Source organism: Mustela lutreola, chromosome 16 (assembly GCF_030435805.1).
Source record: "Mustela lutreola isolate mMusLut2 chromosome 16, mMusLut2.pri, whole genome shotgun sequence".
NCBI lineage: Eukaryota > Metazoa > Chordata > Mammalia > Carnivora > Mustelidae > Mustela > Mustela lutreola.
In genome coordinates this window covers 4,673,438-4,697,586 of record NC_081305.1, presented here as the reverse complement: position 1 = coordinate 4,697,586, position 24,149 = coordinate 4,673,438, and the positions used below count along the sequence as shown (strand labels likewise).

At 52.2% G+C, this 24,149-nt stretch overlaps 1 protein-coding gene and 1 non-coding gene across 2 annotated transcripts in view; one reads left to right on the top strand and one right to left on the bottom strand.

Moving 5' to 3' along the window:
* Positions 1-24,149, top strand: part of CDH13 (cadherin 13) — a 989,149-nt gene that overhangs the window by 901,804 nt on the left and 63,196 nt on the right. The window contains exon 10 of the mRNA XM_059153524.1: positions 2,088-2,341. Within this exon, the coding sequence (XP_059009507.1) occupies positions 2,088-2,341 (254 nt within the window). The remainder of the gene's footprint in view (positions 1-2,087; positions 2,342-24,149) is intronic.
* Positions 22,187-22,308, bottom strand: LOC131819025 (small nucleolar RNA SNORA26). Its single transcript, XR_009349028.1, has one exon. It is a non-coding gene; the product is annotated as a small nucleolar RNA SNORA26 (small nucleolar RNA).

Below are 24,149 nucleotides of genomic sequence, written 5' to 3'. Positions count from 1 at the left end.
CACGCCAGTACATCGTGCTCCAAATCCCTGCCTCAGGCTCTGCTTCCAGACTTGGCTGGAGTCTCAGGGAACCCAGACAGAGCTCCTCACACACACACACACACACACACACACACACCCCTATCATACACACATTCGCTCACATATACACACATGCACATCTGACATGTAAAAACACACATGTGCGTGTTTACTATATGGGCACACGTGTACTGATCCAACAGAAACGTACACACTTATACCTACCATGTAAAGAAACACGCATTTTAGTCATACTGTGTAAAGGCCATGTGTAAATAAACCAGACCACTTCCTCTGGGGACCCCGATCTTCTCTCCCCGCCCGGGTCTGCCCTACTCCATGCGGCAAGTGGCCCGGCCCTCCCACTCACCATGTCAGCCTCAACCTCAGGCTCAAATTCTGCTGTTCCAAGTCTCGTGGAGCTCACAAATGGAAGAAACCCCAGCCTGGTGGCTTTTCCATCGTGGTAGAAAAATCAGCTGGGCTAGATTTGGGATAAATGATAAATCTGGGTGCATGGCAACACCCTGGGCCCCAGTTTGAAATGTATGTCGCCGAGGTCATGTATTTGGGGTGTCACTCGGGATGGACAGAAGTCTCTTACTGGAGAGGGATGGAGGGTGAGATATTCGTGTGTTACAGGGATGGGACCCACATCTAACTGGGTAGCTCCTCGGTGCCAGGAGCGCTACACCTGTTAACACTGTAAGTCCCTCTGGGAGTTGTGGCAGGTGCGGAGAGAGGGTCCTGTTACCATCAGGAAGCATTTCCTGTGGGTGTGCGTGTGCGTGCGTGTGCAGGGCTCTCTGCCCAGCTTCCCGGTCTCACACTGCTCCCACTTCCTGTGGCTCTTACAACCTTTTCACCTTTTGCTTCCTTTTGGTCGAGTGCGAACCGACTCCCCGCACTCACTTTGGTCCTGTCCTTCCAGCAAGAGCATCCATGTGTCCTGGGTCTGAGGCGTTAGCTACCCATCGTCCCAGTCAATATGAGGAAAATTACTTGAAATAAACAGCCTGCCCTCATCCGACCTAAATGTCTCCCCACACGCCCTCAGTGACAGGAAATGTGACTCGTGGGTCATCCCATGGTTTGGAGAGTGGCCAGGTGAATGGCGTCCGTGTCGTTCATGGTGGGCAGGACCCCCATATTAATAATGTCAGCAGTGGGGTCTCCTGAACGTGACCTGATTGACTCTGCACAGCCGCTGGGGGAGGCGGGTTCTACCAGCCCTTTGCGACATCACCTAGAGTGGGGCCACATCTCAGTGACCCTGGGGCCAGGACCATCCACCATCATCATGCTGGAGGGTCCCTCCCAGGCACGGCCATGTGTCTCATAATCCCTGCCCTGTATCTGACCACAGAGCCCCTACTCATGGTGACCATTGAAAATTGCCCGCAGGTTTTAAATGCCCTCAGGTGGGGAAGGGCCCCGAGGCTTAACCCCACGTGTCTCCAGTCCCCTCCAGTCCTTTTCCCTATGCCACGCCCTCCCCGGAAATGCAACCGGCAGGAGAAACTCTCCTTTTCCTGCTGTCCAGAATCCCGCTTCGGCGCTTGTGGCCAGGGAGATGGAAACATTAAAGATGGAATTTGGGGCTGCCTTTTCCACTCGACCTCCCCCCATAGTAACCGAGGCAGGGTGACCCCGTAGTTGGCGAAGGTTTAGGTTTCAGAGTTGTTTGTCCCCGAAACCCACGGAGTGTCAGAGTCATGGGGCTACGGGTTACAAGTAGGAAGACTTTTAATGTCGGCAGGGTGAGGGCATCATCTTTAGATGGTCTCAGACGGGGACCCTAGCACTCTGGGCTCACATCATGTGTTGTCACTTCTCAATCTCAAAAACAAAAACAAAAACTACCAGCTTCCATCCCAATTCTGTATCTGGATGTTGCATATCCTTAAGGAGGCCCCCACGCTGCATTCACATTAGCCCACAAAACCTGGATCCAAACCCGATCACCCACACGTCGGCTCGTGGGCTGTCGCAGGGACCTGGGGCAAAGGCGCCTTCTGCCCTCTGTAGCAGATACACATGCTGAGCCTCCCATCTCTGCTTTCCAGCCCCTGGACTACGAGATCTCCGCCTTTCACACCCTGCTGATCAAAGTGGAAAATGAGGACCCGCTGGTGCCCGACGTCTCCTACGGCCCCAGCTCCACGGCCACGGTCCACATCACCGTCCTGGATGTCAATGAGGGTCCGGTTTTCTACCCGGACCCCATGACAGTGACCAGGCAGGAGAATATCTCCGTAGGCAGCGTGCTTCTGACCGTGAACGCCACAGACCCTGATTCCCTGCAGCATCAAACCATCAGGTAGGTGAGCCGCTCTCTACCTGGAGACCCGAGTCACGCAGAAATAGTATTTCTTTCCCGGCTGCAGGCCTGGTTGTCAGGAGCGACCTAGCATTAAATTAAATCTGTTAGGGATCTGGGTAACGAGAAGGTACGTGTCGCAGTGAAGTCTGTGGCTGATTGTATCAAGACCAGGCTGAGTCCGGGTGGGGGGGCCTGCTGCCCGCACACCTGCTTCCCAGCAATAGACCAGCTCAGGAGGAGAGGGACTTCAGGCTGTCTCTGTAAATGGCCAGAGGGGTCTGCCAAGCATAATCCCTGGAAAAAAAAAAAAAAAAAAGAAAGAAAGAAAGAAAAGAAAAGAAAGCCCACCAGCTATGGTGCCTTGCCTCTCAGACACTTGACCCACACTCTGGTCACCACAGCTTGCTAAGGAAGGCAGTGGCTGACTCCACAGACAGACAAGCGTATTAGGAACCCAGAGAGGTTCAGTAACAGCTCCAGGTGGCCCAGCTTAGCAGAGGAATCAGAATAGAAACAGGTCAGTATGCAAAGGCCCTTGCTCTAGGCCTAGGGCTATGGATTCCCAACCGGGTCAAAACGGGATGGAACAGACATCACTGGTCTATAGAACTGGAACATCGGGGTTAGATTTTCCACTGATAAATGGCAAGCCAAAAAAAAAAGAAAGAAAGAAAAGAAAACAGTCTTTTAAAAATTTCTGTCTTCATTTCTTAAACTCTGTCCGGTGCGAGAAGGAAGGTGTTTTCATGACAAGATTTAATTAAATGATCATTACCCACGGAGCCCGCGGAGACAAGCTGCTCTCCGCGGTGCCGTGTTTCACCAGCAGCCCGAATCGGGTATGCAGGTCCAAACGCACGCTTGTCTCCGCAAAAGAAAGTTATTAATCTTTCTCTTCCAAAATCTAATCTTCCTCTCCTAGGAGGAACAGATAATCAAGTATTAGATACACTTCTAATAAACACGGGTCGTATTTTCCTGATTCAAAACACCTGGAAACGTGTCACCATCTCCGCGCGGCCCCGTTACCAGGGAGCGAGCTGGCCGGCACGCGGCGCACGTTCGTTTCCAATCCCAAAAGGCGATTTACTTTCAGAACAAAACTTTCCGAAATGCCGGACGGATGAGATACAGGCCTGCACTATGCCAAATCCGATAATAATGTGACCTGAAATCGCCGTTCTGTTCTCTCTCTTTGCTTTTCCTGCTGGGTACCAGGCAAAGGAAATACGCAATTTAAATATCAAAGAGCAAGTTTACCTTAAGTCCTGAGGCGGGGAAGCTGGTCCCTTTCACAGCCGGTAAGGTGGACGCACTCATCTAGGTTGTCTTTGTGGGAGCTGAACGGTCATTTTGTACTTGTACAACAGGAGGAGGAAGAGGCGGCTCTGGGGTGGGGAGGAACCAAATGTGGAGTTCGGATGGGCTTGTCATTGCTGAGATGGGGTGGCGGGGAGCTCCGCCGTCCCTGGGTGACTTGGGATGTCGCCAATCAAGAAGCCTTAACAGGGTGGCGAGGGGCAGATGCGTGGTAGACGGCAGCAGCGGGAGAGGCGGGTCTGTCCGGGTTCTCTGTTTTAAGACCCGCTCTGGCCGACTTGGGCAAACTGGGGAATTTGCTGGAAGAGTCCCTGCATCGCATATAGAACTAAAGAACATGCTGAGAGGGTCAGGCCCCGCAACAGCACAGGAACTCGGGGCCGTGCTGCGTCTCTCGGGGATGGAAAGGTCGGGCTGCCACTCCCCGGCCTCACAGAGAAGAAGGAGTGAACCGCCTCCGACCCTTACCCCACTCGTGCCGCTCACCCACGCGGGTTCGCGAACCCCGGGTGCGTCTGCTCTCCGTAGCCCGCGGTCGTGAGCCTCTCAGATCAGGGGACCAGAGCGGATGTTCCGGATGTGGCCGCCCACCACGGCGGGCAGCTGATGGGGACAGAGGAAGGAGAGCCCATCTTGCAGATGGCGTGTGGAGCTGGGATGTGGGACCGGCCTCGGAGAGCCGTCCCAGCACACTGAGGCAGGCAAGATTCTGGCTCCGGAGAGGGAGGGCGTGACTGGCAAGAGCCCAGACATTGAGGGGGTGTCAGGACCAGGCTGGGAGCCATGGTGCGCAAGGACCCGGCTTCTGGCATGGGATGCGCACGTTCCGCATTGTAGCACAGGCAGAAGGTCCGTCTGCGGCACCCACCACGTGAGAGAGGAGATCAGAGCGAGTGATGTGCTCCCCGTTCCTAGATGGGAGACCCGAGTTAAGAGGCAGGAGTGTGGGAAGCTCCAGTCGGTCGTCATAGATCTGACCCTTCCCCGTAAGCTGCCAGTCCCTCTTCCGGGTGGCTTAGCCCAAGATGCCACGTATCAGCCCACGTATCTGAAAGGCGCACGGGCACGAGGGAACCCAGCACAAGAACTCGGGTGTCTGGCGTATGTTCTTACCGCACCTCTTGGCTCTGCTCCTCCACCCTGGGTCGGCTTCAGCCTCAGCCGTGCCTGAACGGCCACCGGCAGTGCCCGTCCTCAACCCTCCCACCAGGAAGAGATGCTTCCCGATTGAAAGTTCAAGTCCAAGGGCCACACTTGGGTCTCACCGAGCCAACTTGCACACATGCCCTTCTCGGAGCCAAATGGAGTAGCAGGGGGGTGGGGGGGAAGGCGTGCCCACCGTGGGCCCCACGTCCCACCATGATGACCGCAGGAATGCGGGATGCGTTTCCCAGGAGTCAGGAATGGGGGCTGAGCCATGAGGAACCACCAAGAGTCACTGAGACCACGTTCAACGCTATGAGTGCCCTCAGGAAATGCCGCCGAGGTGTTTCTCTGTGGCTGGTTTACTTAACGAGCATTTACAGATTGAGCCTAGCAGTGTCTGGAGAGAACTCTCTTCCAGCCTTGAAGCAAAGTAGATGTGTGTGGGCGAGAGAGAGGGATTGAGAGATGGACACGTTTCTCTCTCTGGTCAGACTCCTCCCACACAGGCCTTCCCGCGGGACCCCAGCGTGGCCGGCAGGGCTCCTCTCTGGGCCTGGCTCTCGGCTCCCTCCACCGCGCCTCCCCTGGTGCTGGTGCTGAGCTCATCAGAGGCAGGGACAGCCTCACGGACAGGTGCAGCTCTTGCCACCAGAACTGGGAGCTTTGGAGCCCAGGGGGAGATGCCCCTGACACGGGTCCTGCCCCAACCCTGAGGGCAGGCTCCTTCCCTGTCAAAGCAGGGAAACCTCCTCCGCACCCCGAACCCACCCCAAACTTAACAAACTTTCTAGCCGATTCCCATCACGGCTGGTGTCCTGGCTCCCGTGATGAAAGGCGCGTCTTGTCTCGGACATGAGGCTGGCACGGCCGGCCCCTGGTGGGCCCTCTTTCATCTCACCGGGAAACAGTCAAGTCTGTGAAAGGCGCCTTGATCTCTGAGAAGTCTGTAATGCTGAAGACAGGAGGTGTCCGGGCATCAGAGTGAATATTCTCACTAAAAAGCCCGAGTTATTAAAACTTGTGAAAAAGCCCATCGCCGCCCTCTCCGCCGAATCAGAATGGACATCTGCGGGCTGGTGACAGCACAACTCTTCTTTTTAATGACTTCTATCTTCTTATCCTTATTATAAAGTTAAGATAGTTCATGGAGGAGACTTTGGAAAAGGCAGTTGAGAATAAAGAAGAGAATAAAGAATTGGTGATCATCTCGCCCAGGAAATCCCCTCCTGACAATGTGGGTATATCTCCGTCCGATGTCACATGTGAGAAACCTTCCGTTTTTATTACCAGAAATAGCTCCCATCACCCGTCCTGTCTGGGAACCTGCCTTGTCTGCTTCCCAGGACATGGTGAACAGCTTCTCCTGTCAAGACACGGCCATTATTTTTAATTGCCTGATAGAATTCTATTATCTTATTACATGGACGCTCTCATTTGTTCATTCATTTCCTTGTTATTAGATATTAAGAGTGTTTCCAATTGTATGCAATTATTTTTTGAAAAGGTCAGCGGACATGCTTACAGCTAAATTGTTGAATGCATCATTAATTTCCCGGAGAACTTTTTTGAAAATACTTTGCACCCAAAGTATTGGTATTGTTAATGCCTTTTGTCGTAAAAAGAGTTCTTTTTTTCATACCCACGCAGTCACATTTATATTTTCCCTTAAGATTTGAGTTGATGTCAGGATTAGAAAGCCACTCGGCTCCGCCTCCCTCACCCCATCCCCCTCTGCACACCGCAGCCCCGGCTCCACGCCCCCAAGACAGGGGCCCGGCATTTCCCCGTGACACTCGTGATGTTCGGGTGTCTCTAATAAGGAGCAGACTTTGCATCTGAGCTTGTTGGCTAATTGCTGTCGGAAGGAGCCGCTCAGTTATCCTTACGCTACACTGGAAATGTATGACAAATGACAAAATGCCTTTGTCCCACGTTCTCCACCAGTGAACTGAATACCAGGGAGGACCCCTTGGGCCCTGTTGGTTCCGTTGCTTTGGGGAGGCAGCCGGCCGCTCAGTCCCTCCCAACAGCCTGAGAGGACTTATCTCATTGTCTTTCACAATCGGGGGATTTCCTTGGGGCCACCCAAGTAGCAATTCCTATTTTGAGCATTTTTTCAGACCGAGCTCGTCTTGTCCGGGGTCTACAATAAACCACACCACAGCAGAGGTTCCTGACTACACACTGAATATATAAGCCATGTGTTGAGAAATATCATTCGTGCTGAGATGAAATGACCTATCATTGCTCAACATGGTTTTAGAGAAAACATTCATCCAGGGAGCCCTGCAAGGGTGGGTCGAGCAGCACTGTATCTGGGAAGATTGAGTTTGGCTGAACATAACATGAAAATTCAAAATGACCGTGGCTCAGAAAAAACAGAACTCTTTTTTTGGGGGGTGGGGAGTCTCCTGTAACAGAAGTCTAGAGTAGCCACGGCAGGGCCCAGGGCTCGTATGGAGGTCCCACAAAACTATCACGGGGTCCAGTCTCCTTCCTGCTCACCACTCGATTACCTCCGGGCTGGTATCCCCTTCCTCATGGGCTGTAATGGTTGCTAGTGTGCCAGGCTTCATGTCTACATTCCAGACTGTGAGATGGGAGAAGAGGGAAGAAGAGCATCGGGTCTCCCATCTTTTAAGGAAATGTCCTAGAAGTCAGCCCCATTACTGTGTAAATCTCATTGGCCAAAATTAGTCCCATGACCACACCTAACTCCGAGGGATACCAGACCGTAGGGTCGTTTAGCTGGGTAGCGGCTAGCTTTTGAAACTGGGATTCTTTACGAATTAAGAAAGGAAGAGAGGATACAGTGTCGAGTAACTAGACGCTTCTGCCATGGGGAACTGAGCTTTTCTCCATAATGAAAAACCACAGGATAAATTTAAAAGGATCAAACCTACCATGATATTAGATTTCTACGCAATCAAAATAATAGATAATCATGTTGCTCAAGACCAAATGCTTGGCGGAGGGAAAGCGCAAGGATTGTCGTTACCGCTCATTCGGTTGCTCAGTTGAACAGTGTTCGTTGGGAGCCTGCTGACCCCCCCGGGGTGCTGGGCTTGCTTGTCAATGAACGGCCTCTGCCCGCAGCCCCCGGGGAGCTTGCAGTCGTGAGAGCAAGAGCATGGGTCCCACAAAGAAGGCTGGAGGCAGGAGGGCAAGGAAGGAAGGAGGAAAATACACGGTTTCCTTGGGAAGTCAGAACCAGCGGTCGCCAGCTGGGGACAAAGAGCCAGGCAGCAGAAATTGTGTCCAAGCATCGCTGCGGTCCGGAATCCTCCAGAAACCCAGCTCTCTCTGTACTTCTGTGCAGCCCTCCACCTCCTGGGACCCGGCTGCCCCCATCCCCGAAACTGGAGGACGTCTCCGCACCCCGCCTGGAGACAGGTGTTTGAGAGAGAGGGGCGGTAAGCTTGCTGGTCCCGGGACAAAGTGCCCAGCGTGTTTATATCAACGTGCACCCAAAGCACCTTCACAGGGGGATCATTTATTGCCCATGAACCCGCGAAGGACACATCGTTGGCCTCCCTTTTCACCGATGAGGAAAGCGGAGCCTCGGGGAGCCTCTCGGAGTCCTCCTTCGTGGGAGGAGAGCGTGCCGACGTGGGGGGAGAGCGTCTGGGGCTGCTGAGAGCCCACGGTGCCCACGCGTGTGTCCCCATGGGGCGGGCTGGGTATCACCTCTGCGGGGGGTGGGGGACTGCTCTGACCTCGGGACTGTGCTCCCTGGGCATCTGGACATGTGCTTTCTGGACATCTGGCGCTACCCTCCTGACGCCTTACTGTCATTCTCGCCCTAACTCTCCATCGTCTCACCGATCCCGGGCCCTGGGGGGTGGGGTGGGGGGAGTGGCAGGCGGGTAACCATCCCTCCCTCATGCAGTCGCATCAGCACCACCTCAGAGTTAGCACTTGAGGCCCGGCACGTGGACCTTCCGATTCTCCAGGGGGCCTACAACGCTTCAGGGACCCGAACGCGTAATCCGTCGTCTCCACAGTTGGAAAAGAAAAGAACAAAATCTAAATGAATAGACCTCGAACATCCGGAGAGAGCATCGTGGCGACACGACCATGGTCAACTTTAAAGCCGGCGAAACCATCTGTTTGCAGCCCATTCGAGATCTCGCCTTGCTAGCGAAATCCTAGAGGATTATTAATGACGTATTCCTGATAGCTTAATCATGCCAAAGGCCAAAGTGATCTCAAAACTTTCACGGGACCAAAAAATGTATTTGGCCAGTGGGTACGTGCCAGGATATCTGCTAGGGCTTGGGAGGAGGCCACCAGGGACAGAGAAGACTCATCGAGGCTGAGAGTTCCTGAAATAGCCCCAGCCCGGCCTGGGCCAGGCAGACAGAAGTGCCCGGAGGTGAAATCAAGGGGAAATCGCACGCAGGCTGTCTATGGGACATTTGGTTCTGTATCTTCTAAGATCTTTAGAAGCAGATGTCAAAAATCAGTCTGCTTGGAAGTTGGGATTTGGTCTTCACAGGCCTTCTCGGGAACACAGAGGCTCGAAGTGTATGGTAGCCTCCCATTTGTGGGGAGGGGCGGAGGGGGGTTTCAGACTCCTCGTGTTGCCAAGAACAGATTTCAAAACCAGATTTAAGAGTTTAATTTGGGGTGACTCCCACCTGTTAAATTTTAATCAGGAGTTAAAGGCTAAAAAATAACATTTCTACCTGGGGAAATTAAAAGAACCTCCCTCTACTCAAATATATTATTAACACTTCATCTTAATTAAATGTGGTTACTGACCTCAATAACGGGATTTGGGGTGAGGTCCTTTCTGTTTCGCTTTGTTGAATGAATTAATTCTTTCCCCAGTCAACAAACACAGAGCTTGAAATGCAAATGAATTGTTTACAGTGGTGCCTTTGTAGCTTTTAATTAAACTGATGTTCTTCCATTGCAAGTTTATGGTGGCAATACGTTTTATCGCCTGCTCCGGCCGTAGAGTTTTTTAATTATTTATGTAAATATATCAGCACAGCTGACTCTTATTTTTAGTGGTCAGATTTTCTGTTAGGAAGATGCCAGGGGAAACAAGGTCTAATAAATTAAACAACCGAATGTTTAAAGATTTAACATCTTCAGTGGCGAAAATTAGAATTCTGGCTTTTATGACGATCCAGAGATGGGAGATTTTCATTATTAACCTCAATTAGAGGCACTCCGTTCGGTTAATATGAAAGAGCTGACCATTTGGACCAACAGTTGAAAGGTTATTTTATAATCCAACCACCTTTTTAACATCCATCTCCACGTGTTGTTGTAAATTTGCCACGGGCCAGACTCTCATTACTGAAAGCATTGTTTCAAATTGGTTATATTTGAATATAATTAGGATGGTCCTTCTAGCCAGCCTGAGAAATTAGTTCTCGGGGCCAACATGGGAAATATTGACAAATGCTAATATGGTTTCTCGCCCACTGTTTTCTCTAAGCTGTTCACGCTACTGCACTGGGTGGTTTGTTTTGGTTTTGGTTTTTTTATTTTGATAAAGGCATTTGAGATAGACCAAGGTTGCTGCAGAAGCTACCAAGAACGTATTGATAGAGAGAGGCACACATTTCAGGATGGCAAGAGAAGTGAGTCGACCAGGGAGAATGGCTCATTTGTCTTCTCACCCCACTTTGTCAATCAGCAACACCAGGCCGTGGCCGAGAGCGTCCAGGGGGCTCACGAAGGGCTCACCATGGCCTCAGTACTAACACAGGTGAAAAACCAGAGACAGTGTGTCCTGTAACTAATTCAAGAAGTGTGTTTCGGCAGCAGCTCCCAGTTTTGTCCCAGAGGAGTCATGCAGTTTGCATTTTCAAGTGGTGAGGCCCTGAGCCAAGGTCTCCCACAGAGTTTATTTCAGGGGGCTCCTTGTGTACGCTAGCAGGATAAGAGCAGACCCCCATGGAGTCAGCTCTAACCAGCCTTGCATTCCTGCATGAGGGCCGCGTGTGTGGATCTGGACGAGGGTTGGGGTGGACTAGGCCAGCTCTTACCACTGCTAGGTAATGAGCACTTACAACATGCCGGCCTTTTTCTAGGCACAGGGGAGACAGCAGCAGCAGAAACAGTTTAAAAATATATCATAGAATCTTTATATGATGAAGATTATATGCCAGTGGGGCAGAGAGAAAGCAAGCAAGAAAGTAAATAGCCTAGTTGTGGGTGATCAGTGCAGAGGAAGGAAAAGAAGTGGGGTCGGAAACTCTAGAGAGGGGGTCAGGAAAGGCCTTGCTGCTGGCACGGCATTTCAGTAGGGAACTGAAGGAAGCAGTAGATATGTGGGGAGGAGGTGGAAAAAACAAGTGCAAAGGCCCTGAGGCAGGGTGTGCAGAGGTGTGAGATGCGGGGAGGGAGGGGTCCTTGGATCTGGGGCAGAGTGGGTGAGGTGGGGAGATGAGGCCGGAGGGGCTTGGAGGTAAAGCTTTGATGGTGAACAAGACAGGAAGCTGAATACTGGTGGTTTTGGAAGAGGGCAGAAGAAACCGCACAGACCAGTGGGGAGGGACCCACGATAAGCCAGGTGGGAGGTGGAGTGGCATTGGACTTGGCCGTAGCAGTACAAGCAGTGAGAAGCAGGCCATATGGAGCATGTCTGAGAGGGGACGGCAGCCGGGATGTGCTAACCAGTCGTGTGCGTGTGCCCGTGTGTGTGTTTGTGTGTATGTGACAGAGAGGAGTGACCGTTGACTCCCAGACCAGCTGGACGTCTATGAAGCAGACGAGCTCCCTTGGGAAGGGACTCAGAGGAGGAAGTTTCGATCACACTGAGTTTGAGTCGGAGGTAGGGAGCAGGACTTGGAGAGCAGGGAGGATCTAGGCTAGACAGAAAAGTCCGGGTGCCGTCCACGTTCAAATGGAATTTAAATCCCGGAGTCTTCGAGATCCCCAAAGTGGTTAGTGAAAGCAGAAAGGAAAGGAGGCCCCGGCGTGGCCCTGCCTGGCACATTCTACACCAGGCCCCACCTCCACAAGTGACCCAGCCACAGTTAGGTACGCGCACTCTCACCTGGGCGGCTGGACCCCAACGTTGCCGAGCCGAAGTCGACACAGACACAACTTCCCTGGGCCCAGGATGGAGTGGACCCTCAGCCAGGAGTGGCTCAGCCCTCGGCTGGCCTGGCTCTGCCCATCCTCTCCGCTCCCGCCCCCAGCGTGTCCTGCCTCACCCCCCGGTCCACTCCTCCAACAGCGACACCCGCGCCAGCCCCTTGCTCCCAGCCGCACAGATGCGCTTGTGGTTATGACAGAAGTAGCGGGCGTTTTCTCTGTCCCCGACTCTGTTCTCCGGGCCTTACGTGCTCGGTCACATACAATTTCCCAGCAACCCATAAAGAAGGTGCTGGGTTGGCCCTTCCTCCCCGGTGAGGACAGTGAGGCTCAGGGAGAGTCAGCAACTCACCCAGAGTCCCCTGGAGTCACACGCAAGAAATCTGATGGCAAGACAGACCTCTCTCCTTCCTGCTCCTCTGCCTCCCAAGCCAGACCCAAGCCGGGGCTCAGCCCTCCGGGTGTGCTGGCAAACAGACTCGATGGCCCTGCTCTATCACGTTCCATTTCTCAGAACAAAACCTTCTGTTTCTGATTTGAGCAGATCGTCCTGAAATCTATGACAGCTTCTGCTGCTGAACCTCATGGTGAAACACTCCACTGCCCAGATGCCTGGGAGGGCCACAGGCAGGGTTTGGGTAGAGCCGCGTGGGCAGGGGTTTCAGAAAGCCATGGCAGGGGGTGGGGCGGGGTGGTATGCGTCCGTCCTCTCATCCAGCAGGGAGGCCTCTGTCACAGCTTCCCTGTTTCTTTCCTCCCCACCTCCCGGGGCCTCCTGTTCAGACGGGGGTCTTGGAGCGGGGCTCACTTCCCAATGCTGCCAGACTCCTTATGGGCACTGGAGCAGCACAAATGTGAAACCTGTTTTCTCCGTGGGTGTGGGCGAAGCAGATCTTGACTTTTCCTTCCGTCTTGCCTCCAGGGGCTGCCGCAGAGCATCCCGCTCCACCCCAGTCTCATGTGGCCTCGCGAAGGGAGGTGGCAAAACCCCAGGGCTCCCGGGGAGTGCACGACTTCTTGGGAACAAATTCCCACTCAGCCACTTTGCAGATGTGTCACCTCGGGCAGACACCCCATTTCTCTGTGCTCGGTGTCCTCCTTGTAAAGTAGGGGGAAGCACGGTCTCAGTGACAGTCACCGTGGAGGGGAATTCAGGGTAAGCGCTGAGAACACAGTGCCTGGCCCAGAGTAGCCACTCAGCGAACCAGTCGTCATTCCTAACGCAGAGTGGAAAGGCATTCATTCAAGAATGAAAAGGGTATTTTCCTATAATCTGCGGTTTTCCCAAATTCTGGACTTAGAATAAGCCAAGTGTACGAAACACTTATTAGGGCTGAATGTGGGAGTTAGTTGCGGCTCCCAGGAATGGCGCTGGGGCCACAGCCAACCCTAGGGGCTGTCATTGCTGAAGGTCTCGTGACAATGGCTGTCTCCTCCTCATTCCTGGGGAGATAGAAGGAAGCAGAAAGAAGCTTCTAAATACTAAGTTTTGTTATTTGCCGTTCACTCGCCTGCAAGCGAGTCCTCAGAGAGGACAGAGCACAGGGCTGCCTGGTGAACCGTTACTGAGCAGCACCTGCAGATGGCTGACGTTCAGAGGGTTGCAGCCCGGCTTCCTGACGGACGGCTGTGCTCGACTTCGCAATCATTGTAGAGTGTGTGTAGCACAGTCCTATTTTCTGCTAGTAAAACTGTTCCTGGTTTGAGCATCAGGATTAAATGGGTCAATATTTTAAAATGTTCTGCAAAGCCTCTGATGCCGTGCAAATAACACCGTGACTAGTAGAGACTCTGTTCCCCAAACAAGTTGAGGATCTGGGCGACTGTGTTGGACAGAGATGCAGCAGAGGAGACTTAACCAGGGAGCAGGAGCGGGCATTACAGTTCAGCGCCTCTGATTACTTCCCGTTCAAGGACCTGTCAGCATCCGTGGCGCCAAGCAGCAGAAATCAACATCAGCGAGATTAAGTGGAATACAAGAAGTTACTCTATTGATATCGGGGACCACAGAAGGGACAGGAGGCCAGAGGATAAACCAGGGGGAAAAAATGAGTGGCCACCAAAAAGAACCAAGCAGGGGAGGCTGTCGGGGCTACCCCCAAGGGAGCAGCCTGGCACTCGAGTTACACCTCCCGGGGTGAAAGCAGGGCCCCTCCACCCCGACCCTGCACAGCGAGAGAAAGTCAGATTTGCCAGAGCTCAGCTGCACGTCCCCAAGCCAGTCCCCCTGCATCCAGGCAAGAAGGGGAGCGGGTGGCTACTTCCCACCACCACCACCCGAAACAGGGGTCTCTCCAAAGGGGAACCCGGGACGCTGTGGCGAATGATAAAGGAGACGTGGCTCTGGAGGAAGACTGTGGAGTTCTGGGTGTTCTCAGAACAGGGGGGCCGTGAGTGACACAGTCTCCTGGGGCACATGCTTTTAGGATGTGCCAGAAAACCCAGCCATCAAGACAAACAATCTACCCAGACAATATTTTTCATGTCAAAATTGATACGAAAATCCATGCTAAACAAAATATCAAATTTATAAGTAAAGTAGGATCAGTGGTACTGATTTTTCCTTTTGCTGCCAGCTCTGATAGGGTAGGAGCACAGACTGTGAAGGCCATTCTGCCCCGTTGGGCCCATTTCTTCAGCAGATTGAAAAGAAGGGATCAGAAATGCTCTGTGACTTTGTGGCTCGGGGGCAGGTGTGAACGTGCGTTCGGCCGAACCCTAGACTGCGTGGAGACCCTTTGCGCCAGGCCTGATCGTGCATCCTGGTGGCGCGGGCAGAAGCAGATGCCCTTTCCACAAGAGTGAGAAATGACGGGAGAACTGTAACCTTCCTCACCCACAGAATCCGGAGCCGGGCTCCAAAGGAAAGCAAGAGAGATCTGTGGACTGAATAAATAAATACAAATAAAAACAAATGAGGCCGTAAAATAATGTTTAAGATGATTGGTGGGGGGGGGGGAAGAACAGGAACCTTGAACATAAGTAAAACACAACGAAATAATAGGAGAGGCAAATGTGAGACGCAACTAAATACAACATCTAGAAATCCCGGTGCTTTATCTCATTCCCACGCCGATGCCGGGGCAGTGGGTGTGGTCACCCCCACCCAACGGAAGAGGAAGCGAGGGACCCAGATATGTCAGGGTCGGAAAGTTAGTGAGTGGAAGGGACAGGATTCTAATTCAGACATACTTATGTCCAAGAGTTTTTTAATAAGGAAATTATTTATTTTGAGAAAGGGGAAACCATCATTAAAAAAAAAAAAATCTGCAACAGTGCAACGTGCATTCTCCTTAAGTCCCATAAAATATCTTTAAAATTCTATTCCGATTAGGATCTTTATTTCTCCAGCTAAGCTGAGGGTCGGCGTTCAGAGGGTCAGTGTTTTCTCTGTTCTCCCCCTTGAATTCTTTGTGTCTGGGGCTTCTTTCGAAATCTACAGAGATGGGAAAACCAGAGGACCCAGTAGAGAGAGAAGAGCTGAAAAAAATGGCTCTTAGGGCCCCCGCTGGTGTCCTTCTGAGTGTCCTTCATGGGATGCCCACAAACGAGCTGTTCTCTGGAATGGAAATGAGCTGTTCTCTGAGCAGCTGCCAAAGAGCATCTGTGGGCGAGGGATTACTGTAAGGTATTTCACCCTTACTGTCTAAAAATTAGACCTCTCCAGCTCACAAAATAAATAATGCATAGATCGTCTCGTTACCGGGAAGGTACATCTACTCATCTTAGCGACGACGTCTTCAGTCTCTGCGTTCTTGGGACTCCGCTGAGTGCGCTTGGTGTAACCCACACCCTGTTCACCTGGACGGTCATCATTGTCCCTGCTGGTGTCCCTCTTCCAAGCTGTCCTCCTCCGAGTGTCCATGCAGTATTCTGCTGGTCTGGCCGTCTGATGGCTTCTCTCTCTCTCTCTCTCTCCCTTTCTCTCGCCTCTCCCCGCTGCACGCGTGTGGCCCTTCCCCGGTGTCTTCTTCCCTCTTCAGAACTGTACAGAAATCATGCTCCCCGCAAAAAAAAAAAAAAAAGAAAGAAAAAGAAATTATTCTGCCTGCCTCGAATCGCACCCAGCCTCATTATTCACACCTGCTGTATTTGCAAAGGCAACATGCTAAAATTTAATTGTAACCCAAAATACTGGCAGCGTTTTCGTGGTCACGTGCGGATACGCGTGGAACAGCAGCAAAGCGGAGACGCTTGTCACACATGTTTCCAGCTGAGGTCAGAACAAGCCATGCTCGGCTTTCTTGTCTCCGCTCTCGTACAGTAAAGCAGCGTGCCCTCGTGGTCTGTTTGGCGCCACATTTTTTGCATTCTCGGGCTTTCGGGTGGCGATGTTGCTGTCTCCAATGGCCCTGGGAGTGGTGCTGCCTGGTGTTCCTCCGTGCAGGAAGGCAGGGACGGTGCTAGAGGAGCTGCCTTCACGACCGAGTTACAGTCTGCTGGCCACGCGTTCAATGTTGTCCATCAACCATGTGTGTGACATACAGTGTCTTTAAACAGAAGCGCACGTAAAATTAGGCAATGGGTGGTTTAGTTGACAAAAAGGTGACCAGAGGCTCGCAGGAACCTAGTCCTCTGTGTGGTCCAGGAGCAGTGGCTGGGGTCCCTCACTCGATGCCTAGTGCCTAGACCCCGGTGCCTAGACCAGGGCTGTGGGGGGTAGCAAGAATGGACGGCCCCTGCCTGCCTGCACGCTGGCTACCTGTCTGCCGTCCCCCTGGGCTGTGAGCCCCTTGGAGCCAGGGGCCGCAGGAGTCTTGAACCATGCCTGACGCGTCACGGGCAGTCAACAAATTTTTGTTTAATTCATGAATAAATTGGAAATAAGCAATCATCATCAAAGCCAGTTTTCCAGCAGGCTTTAGACTACAGTGAACCCTGTCCGGTGGTTAATATTTAATTCCTTTTTGCAAAATCTAGAAAGGGATTTCCATCAGGGTCTGACTCTAAGAAACAGTGGGAATGAGTGCCAATTCAGTATTTTTGTTTAATTATCATTCGATGCTCCTCTTTGGTGCAAGCCTCCCCTTCGAGCTTGAGAAGATAAACGATGCTTCCCTCTCTCCCGGTGCCCCAAGCACCTGGGCTCTGCCGAACCTCCTGGGGGGAGGGTCATGGCCCCCTTGGTAGGGGGATGGTGTTGCCCAAGTGTTCACGGTGCTGCTGCCTCAGAGAAGCTCATGCGGTGGGCAGAACACCTTTCTTGGAAGCCATTTGGCTTCTCTCTGGACCAAAAAGGTAGTCCTGGGAAGACTCTTACCCACCGAGCCCACTCACTTAGAACACAGAGAGCTGCTTTAATAGAAAGCGGGGCCAGTGACTTGTTGCTTCCATTACAGCTTCTGCTATGAGAGTACGAGTCAGCAAATCTTTCCCATAAAGGGTCAGATGATAAGGAATAGAGGCTTTGTGGGGCACAGGGTCTCAGGCTCAACTACTCAAGTCTGCCGTTATAATGCAAAAGCTGCCCATCAACTGATAGGCGTGGCTGTGTTCCAATAAAGCTTTATTTACACAAACAGGCAGAGGGCCAGATTTGGCCTCTGGACCACAGTTTGCCAGTCTCTGCAGTAGGTCTCTGTGTGATGTGTGTGGGGTCCTGTGTGATGGGGTCTCTGCGCACCCTGAGCCCTTTGAGAAAGGCCTGGGTCACACAGACTCTTTTCTCCCCAACTTCTGGCACGGTGCCTGCCCCCAAAGAGAGCCGTCAACCAACCCCTGCTAAACGCGTGACTCCAGGACACAGGCATTGTGAAACGTGCCAGCCGGATGCAAGGTGATCTACCCAGTGACAGTCCATCAGTCTTTGTCCGATGTCCATCGTCAGTACTCAATAAGGCGGCAGTTGCTTCTCTGACAACCGATCAAAGCAATAGTCCTGTATTCATTCAATAAGCAGCCTCTGATGGGGCGCCTGGGTGGCTCAGTGGGTTAAGCCTCTGCCTTCAGCTCAGGTCATGATCCCAGGGTCCTGGGATTGAGCCTCACATCGGATTCTCTGTTCAGCAGAGAGCCTACCTCCACCTCTCTCTCTGCCTGCCTCTCTGCCTACTTGTGATCTCTGTCAAATAAATACATAAAATCTTAAAAAAAAAAAAAATACCCTAAGGAAATACCCTCAAAAGAAACCTTTAAAAAAAAAAAAGCAGCCTCTGAGCATCCAGATGTCAGCCCTGGAGACTTCAATAAGCTTGTGATAAATCCTGACACCCTGCCCGGGAGCAGACCAGAGGCTTCCCTAGGATTCCTGCAGGTTCCAGAGGGCTGGAGAAAGAGGCCCCGCGCTGTGGCTCCCAGTGTCCACTCCTGACAAGTTCCTTCCGCTGCTCGTTGTCTCGTCATCCTGCGCCCGCCCTTTTGCTCTGTCCCCCTGCCACCCAGGTACACACACATGCGCGTGTGCACAAACGCCTGCGCGTGCCCGTTCGCCGTCACCAGCAGAATCAGGATGTGACGGGGAGACGGTGACGTGGCCCCAAATTGCTTCAGGCTGGATCCCCACGGTCCCCGAGCGCAGATCCTTCTCACTGCCCCTTCCCTCTGTGATTTTTGCAGGATATGTTCCCCCAAAGCACCCCAACCTTGGCACCTATGGTGACTCCTCCCCTCTCTCCAGTCTCTCCCTGTCACACACCCCCCTACTTGCCCCTCTGTGACCCTCCCTCCCGCCCAATCCCCCTCGGGCATCCATGGGTCGGTGCCAAGTCCCTTCGGAGGAGGAGAGCATGTTTTCTAGATTTTGATATAAATTGCCTCCTAGAGCACATACTCTTTTTTGTCTGGCGTTTTTCGCTCAGCACAGTTGTTCTGTGATTCGCCCATGTCGGTGTCCTGTGTCCCGATTCTCCCTCAAGAGCAGAAACGGGGACCTTCTGCAGAGTAACTTGTTCTCTCCAACTCCCGCCCCCCAGTGGGCTTCAGGCTCACGTCTAGCAGATAGAACACGGAAACCCATCTGAAGACCAAAAGGGCCCCCCACCCCCGCCAGAAGGCCCCGGTGGTTTTAACAGCATGCCTCCCCCCATCCAGGCCTTCCCGGCCTTGAGCTACTTCAACAATTGTTTAATGAGCACCTACTGTGTGCCGGGTGCTGTTGTGGGAGAGGAACCGAGCAAGCAAGCGCTTCCTCTTGGGGAACAGAGAATCAGGAAGGAAGCAAATAAAAAGTTGCTTCCAGATCTAATAGGTGTTATGGGAATCGATGGAAAACACTCGGGAAGTCGTCTGGAAGGACAGACATCCGGCCAACTATAGGGGTTCCTTCTGGGGAGTGGAATGAGAGTGGGGTTTGGGCAAAGTCTCCCTCTACTTGTTTTGTTTACAGGTTTTCAGAGTGTAGTCTCATATTTCTCATGTTTAGTTATTGAAATGTCTTTTTTTTTAAAGACTTTATTTATTTATTTGACAGAGAGGGCTCACAAGTAGACAGAGCAGAGGTGGGGTGGAGCAGACTCCCCACTGAGCAGAGAGCCTGATGTGGGGCTCGATCCCAAGACCCTGAGATCATGACCTGAGCCGAAGGCAGAGGCTTAATCTACTGAGCCACCCAGGCGCCCCTTTAAATGCCTTTTAAGGAGCAATGCATGCTCATTGTAGAAAAAGTCACCAATACAGAGCCGAATAAAGAAGCAAATTAAAAGTCCCCTTTAGTCCTCCCCCCCCAGATCCGGCCGCCATTATATTTCATCGTGTTAATTCCACACTCAAGATGCAGAAAGGCACGTTTTGTTTCATTTTGTGTCATTAAGCAGGCCGTGGGAGCTACTGTCAGCTTCCTGGGGACCTGAGCTGTGTTTATTTTTTAAGAGGTACTAATCTTTGATTAACAAGGATGAATGTAACATTGAAGAGGAATCCAATCGCACATCCCCTCCTTCTCAACAAAACCACACTGTTCTCCCCCAAAGAGCGGCATCAGGACTGAGGATGTAGGGCCACGAGCCGGGGAATGCTAGGGGACATTTTTCATGTCACTGCCCAGACAGTGGTGCGAGCGTTCCAACAGAAAGGTGTCCCGGCTGCAGATTACGTCCCCAGCAGAAGCCGGGCAGGATAATAACTCACTTTGTCATTACTTAATTCTGGGAGGGCTGCAGTCACTGACCTTCCGTCGCTGGGAGGGTGAGGCCCTCGGTGTCAGGATGTCTGGGAACAGAAATGGCGAGGGGACAGGTGACCAGCGAGGGGGGAGGAGGCTGCCTACAGAAGTCAGATGACGGGTCCGCGCTCCTGATGCATTTCTCCTCTAAATGACGTATTTGCGTGTTTCGCTCATCAGCTTGCTCGGGTGACATGTATCCGGGGAGTGTGTCCTCTGTGCCACCGCAGAGCCCACCTCCAGGCGCAGGCCAAGCCGCCGGTGCAGCTCTTCTCCCCACAAAGTCGGGCACAGGCCTTTGAGGGCACAGGTGTTTAAGCTAACACAAGACCGTCCAGACCCCCTGTGTGGATTTGCCAACATCTGGTGGCTCTCTCGTATGTCCCATTCTCCTGGGTCTGCGTGCTCAGACGGGCACCCTGGGCACCCCGCCCCCAGCCACTCCCTCAGGACCCACCAGAGCTCTCCACAGCCGGGCCCATCACACCCAGAGCCCCTGCCGTCTGCGATGCTACGTATTCTGCACGTCTCTCCCTCCCTGCCCCTGCGCACCGAGTGGCTCCCCTGTATCTCCTTCCATATAACAGCCTCGTGGCTGAAACCTGCAGGAGCATAGTGGTCAGAGTTGTGCTTTTGCATGCAGGATTTAATATCCGGCCTGCCTCTGAGAGCTGTGGGACTCTGGGCAAGTCGCTTAGCCTCTGCTGGTCTCCTTCTCTCCAGATGGAAAAGGAGATAATACCTAGCGTCATCGGAAGGATTATACAGGCCGATCCGGCAAAGCTCTCAGCCCAGCATCTGGAAAATAGTAGGAATCAGTGCATATTAGCCATGACTGTAATCCTTCAAGAATTGTTGCAAACGAAACCTTGTCCTCCAAGCCGTCTCTCCCCAACCACTCCCAGTCCCAGCGGGGGCTTCACCTTCCTGCATGACTTAACCCAACTTTCAGCACACAGGCACGCAGTTAGATGGAAATTGTCAGTGAGCGTCCTAGCAAGGACAGCCCCCCAGTCTCAACAGCTTAACACAATAGTTATTGTTCCCTCAGATCACTCACTGCCAGTGATGAGAAAGGGGCGGGGCCAGATGGCTCCGGCCCCATCATTTGAGCATCAGACCTCCTTGGCTTCCTCCACCTTCCGGGGCTGTCCCTTCCGGGTGTGGCCTGCGGGGTCGCTGTGCACCAAAGAGGAGGCGGGTCTTCTGGGGGCTTTGTGGCTGGAGCCAGAAGTGGCCTTGAGACCCCAGCCTAGCTGCAGGGGAAGCTGAGAAATGCAGCCCACCTGGACACCCAGGTAGAAAAATCATGTTGGCCAGGAGATGCTCGAGGGCAAACCAATTGCTCTGGATCCTTCCCCCAGGGATGGTCCCCCTTCTGCCTTCTCTTGGGCTCCATCTTAAGAATTAACTCTGGAACAGAGGAGGTGGTTCGCCGGAGAGGAGAGGCTTTCCGAGCACGGAGGCTGCGGGGTGCGGAGAGGTAGCAAGGAACCATGCATGGCCCCTTCGGGCACCAGCACCAGCAGCACCGACACGGGCCCCAGAGATTCCCCGATAGAAACTGCCACATGTGCCTGGGGTGCACGTGGAATTTGAGGCAGGGATGAGGGGCAGGTCACGAGAGCAAAGCCCGAGACCTTCTGAATAATGGGCAGTGTTCCCCAGCCCATCCGCCGGACCTAAGAGCCCGCATCTCCGGGATTCCAATAACGAGGCTAGTGAGAGCTTCCCTCCTGATTCGCCCACCTCTTTGCCAGGCCTCTGCAATGAGGAAAAGGCACCGAGTCGAGTAGTGATTTTATTTTATTTATTTACCTATTTATTTTTTTATTTTTTTAAAATTCCAAATGACCTTTCAAACAGAAAACACCTTGTGTAGACTTTTTTCCCCACCTTCAAAGGTAAGCATCTCTGGAGGTATCCTCAAACTACGGTTAGCTTTACATTCATCACTGTGCTAGGAACTGAATAAAAATATCACAAAGGAGCTCTTCGGTAGCTCGGTAGGTTAAGCATCTGCCTTGGGCTCGTGTCATGATCCCCGGGGCCTGAGATGGAGCCCCGAGGTGGGCTTCCTGCTCAGCAAGGTGTCTTCCTCTGCCCCGTCCCCGCCGTGCTGCGGACCTGCGCTCTCCATCGCGTGCACGTGCTCTAAGATTCACAAAATCTTAACATCACCAAGGTGCTTGAACCAAAAGAAAATTTCCCTCTGATTCAGCTGTGACTCCAGACAGGATCCAAAAAGGAGTTCTATAATCTCTTCCCTGGGTTTTATGGAGACTTACTTTACGCTTCTGTGTTAGCCTCTTCAGGCAATTTGTCAGCCTTAAAAGGGCACAGGAAAGGGCCATGAGTAGTGATTTTAAAACAGAGTTAAGGCGAGGAAGGCACGTTGGCACACAGTCTGAAAGCCGTGTTGTGTTATGTAGCAGCCTTTCCCCAACAGTCCTACTCTCCAAGACAAGTAATTCCACTCCTAGGAATTCATCTCCAAGAAATCATCAGAAATGGTGGTGTCAGGCTTGGGTACCGGGAAGCAGGGATCTTCCTGCAGAGTTCTCCACTGGAGCCTTGTTCCTGACAGCAGAAAGTTGGGGAACAGCCTGAGTGTCCCCCAACAGGAGGCGGGTTGAATAAATAGTGGGCCAAGCCCTGTGACAGACTAATGTACCATTAGTAAGCCCCGGTTTTGTAAGAACTGTTAAGCCAGGGGAAATTGTTCCCGATACAAAGTGAAACAGAAAAAGTGGGATATCAAAACCTGTACGACCCCAATTATTTAAATCCCATGTAGAGACGCTCCTGAATAAAATAACCCACTAGGCTGGGAGTGATTCTCTCGGGTTCCTGGAAGCATGGACAGGTTTTCTTCTCTCTCTTCCCCCTCTGCTTTTGTATTGTCAAGTATTCTAGGCTGAACACGTCACCTTTATAAACCGAAAAATAACTGTTTAAAGAAGCAAGAAACAAGGGCACCGTAAGGAAGCTCGTCGTTCTCTCCGCAGACTCGCCCAGAGGCACCGGGTTCCTTTTCTAATCTTAGAGGACCGCGAACACGGGCCTGGACCACCGGGCCCCTGAGCCTGTCTTGGGCGCAAACGAGCACTTGTCACCCGGGACGCATCCCGTTCCGCTGTCAGAACACCCATTCAGCTGCACAAAATACATCCTGGGAAAGTCCATCTAGCTAACCCTGCAGACAGCGCTTTTCTTTACAAGGAGAAATGAAAAAGCCTTTCCCCTCTGTAGGTCCTATAAAGACGTTTCCTGGCATCTTTAAAAAAAAAAAAAAAGACAAGGGCCCTTCTCCCAGGAGCATTTAGGGAAGGGGGCTGGAGCGCATGTTGCCCTGTGCACCTGCAACTGATTTCCAAACGATCTGGAAGAGAAAAGCACTTTGAGTGAGTGAAGGGAGAGATGTGTGTGTCAAACGTTTTTTCTCTCAGGTGGAGTTTTCAATCTGCTGTTGTTGGGCTGTTCAGACAACCGATATGATGAACAAAAATAACAATGATTACCCCAACCAGGACAATAAAAGGCACTGTCATTCTCGCCATAAGGCCAGAATGGGAGCACTCAGATAGTTCTTCAAATCCCATGGGACAAGCCAGTTACAGGCGGAGACTCGTGTCCTGGGAAGGGCAGGTTAGGGTGTGGAGGGACATCTTTACCGCGTGCCCGGCACGTGAACTCAACAAGGCATGCGCTGCTCCCACACCAGTTGGGGACTCGTTCTGCAACCCAGCCCACCACAACCCTGCCACTCTGGGCCCAGATGCAGGGGACAGTGGTACTGCTCCCTTAGTGCATTTCCAGGGACTAAGGACTCCTTCCTTCCCTGCTGATGACATAGGGACTGTTCTTAGAACTGAATTTAAGCTCTGTTGGAAAATTGTTGAAAGCCTTCAGTGCTCACTTTCCACCAAATTGAAATCTATGTTACTGTAATAGCCAAAAAAATCTTCCAAGGTTCAATTGGAATTTTTTTCTATTAACTTAATAATAAGGGTCCAATTTCAGGAAAATGGTTTCGGTGTGTGAATGAAATCACGCTGATTGTTACGCACCATCAAAGCTGGCCTCCAGCACATGGCTAATACCTATGGTTTGGACTTCCTAGAGGGGCCAGCGTTAACTTGGAAACATCCAGATTTTTCTGACATCGTCTGATGACTTGTC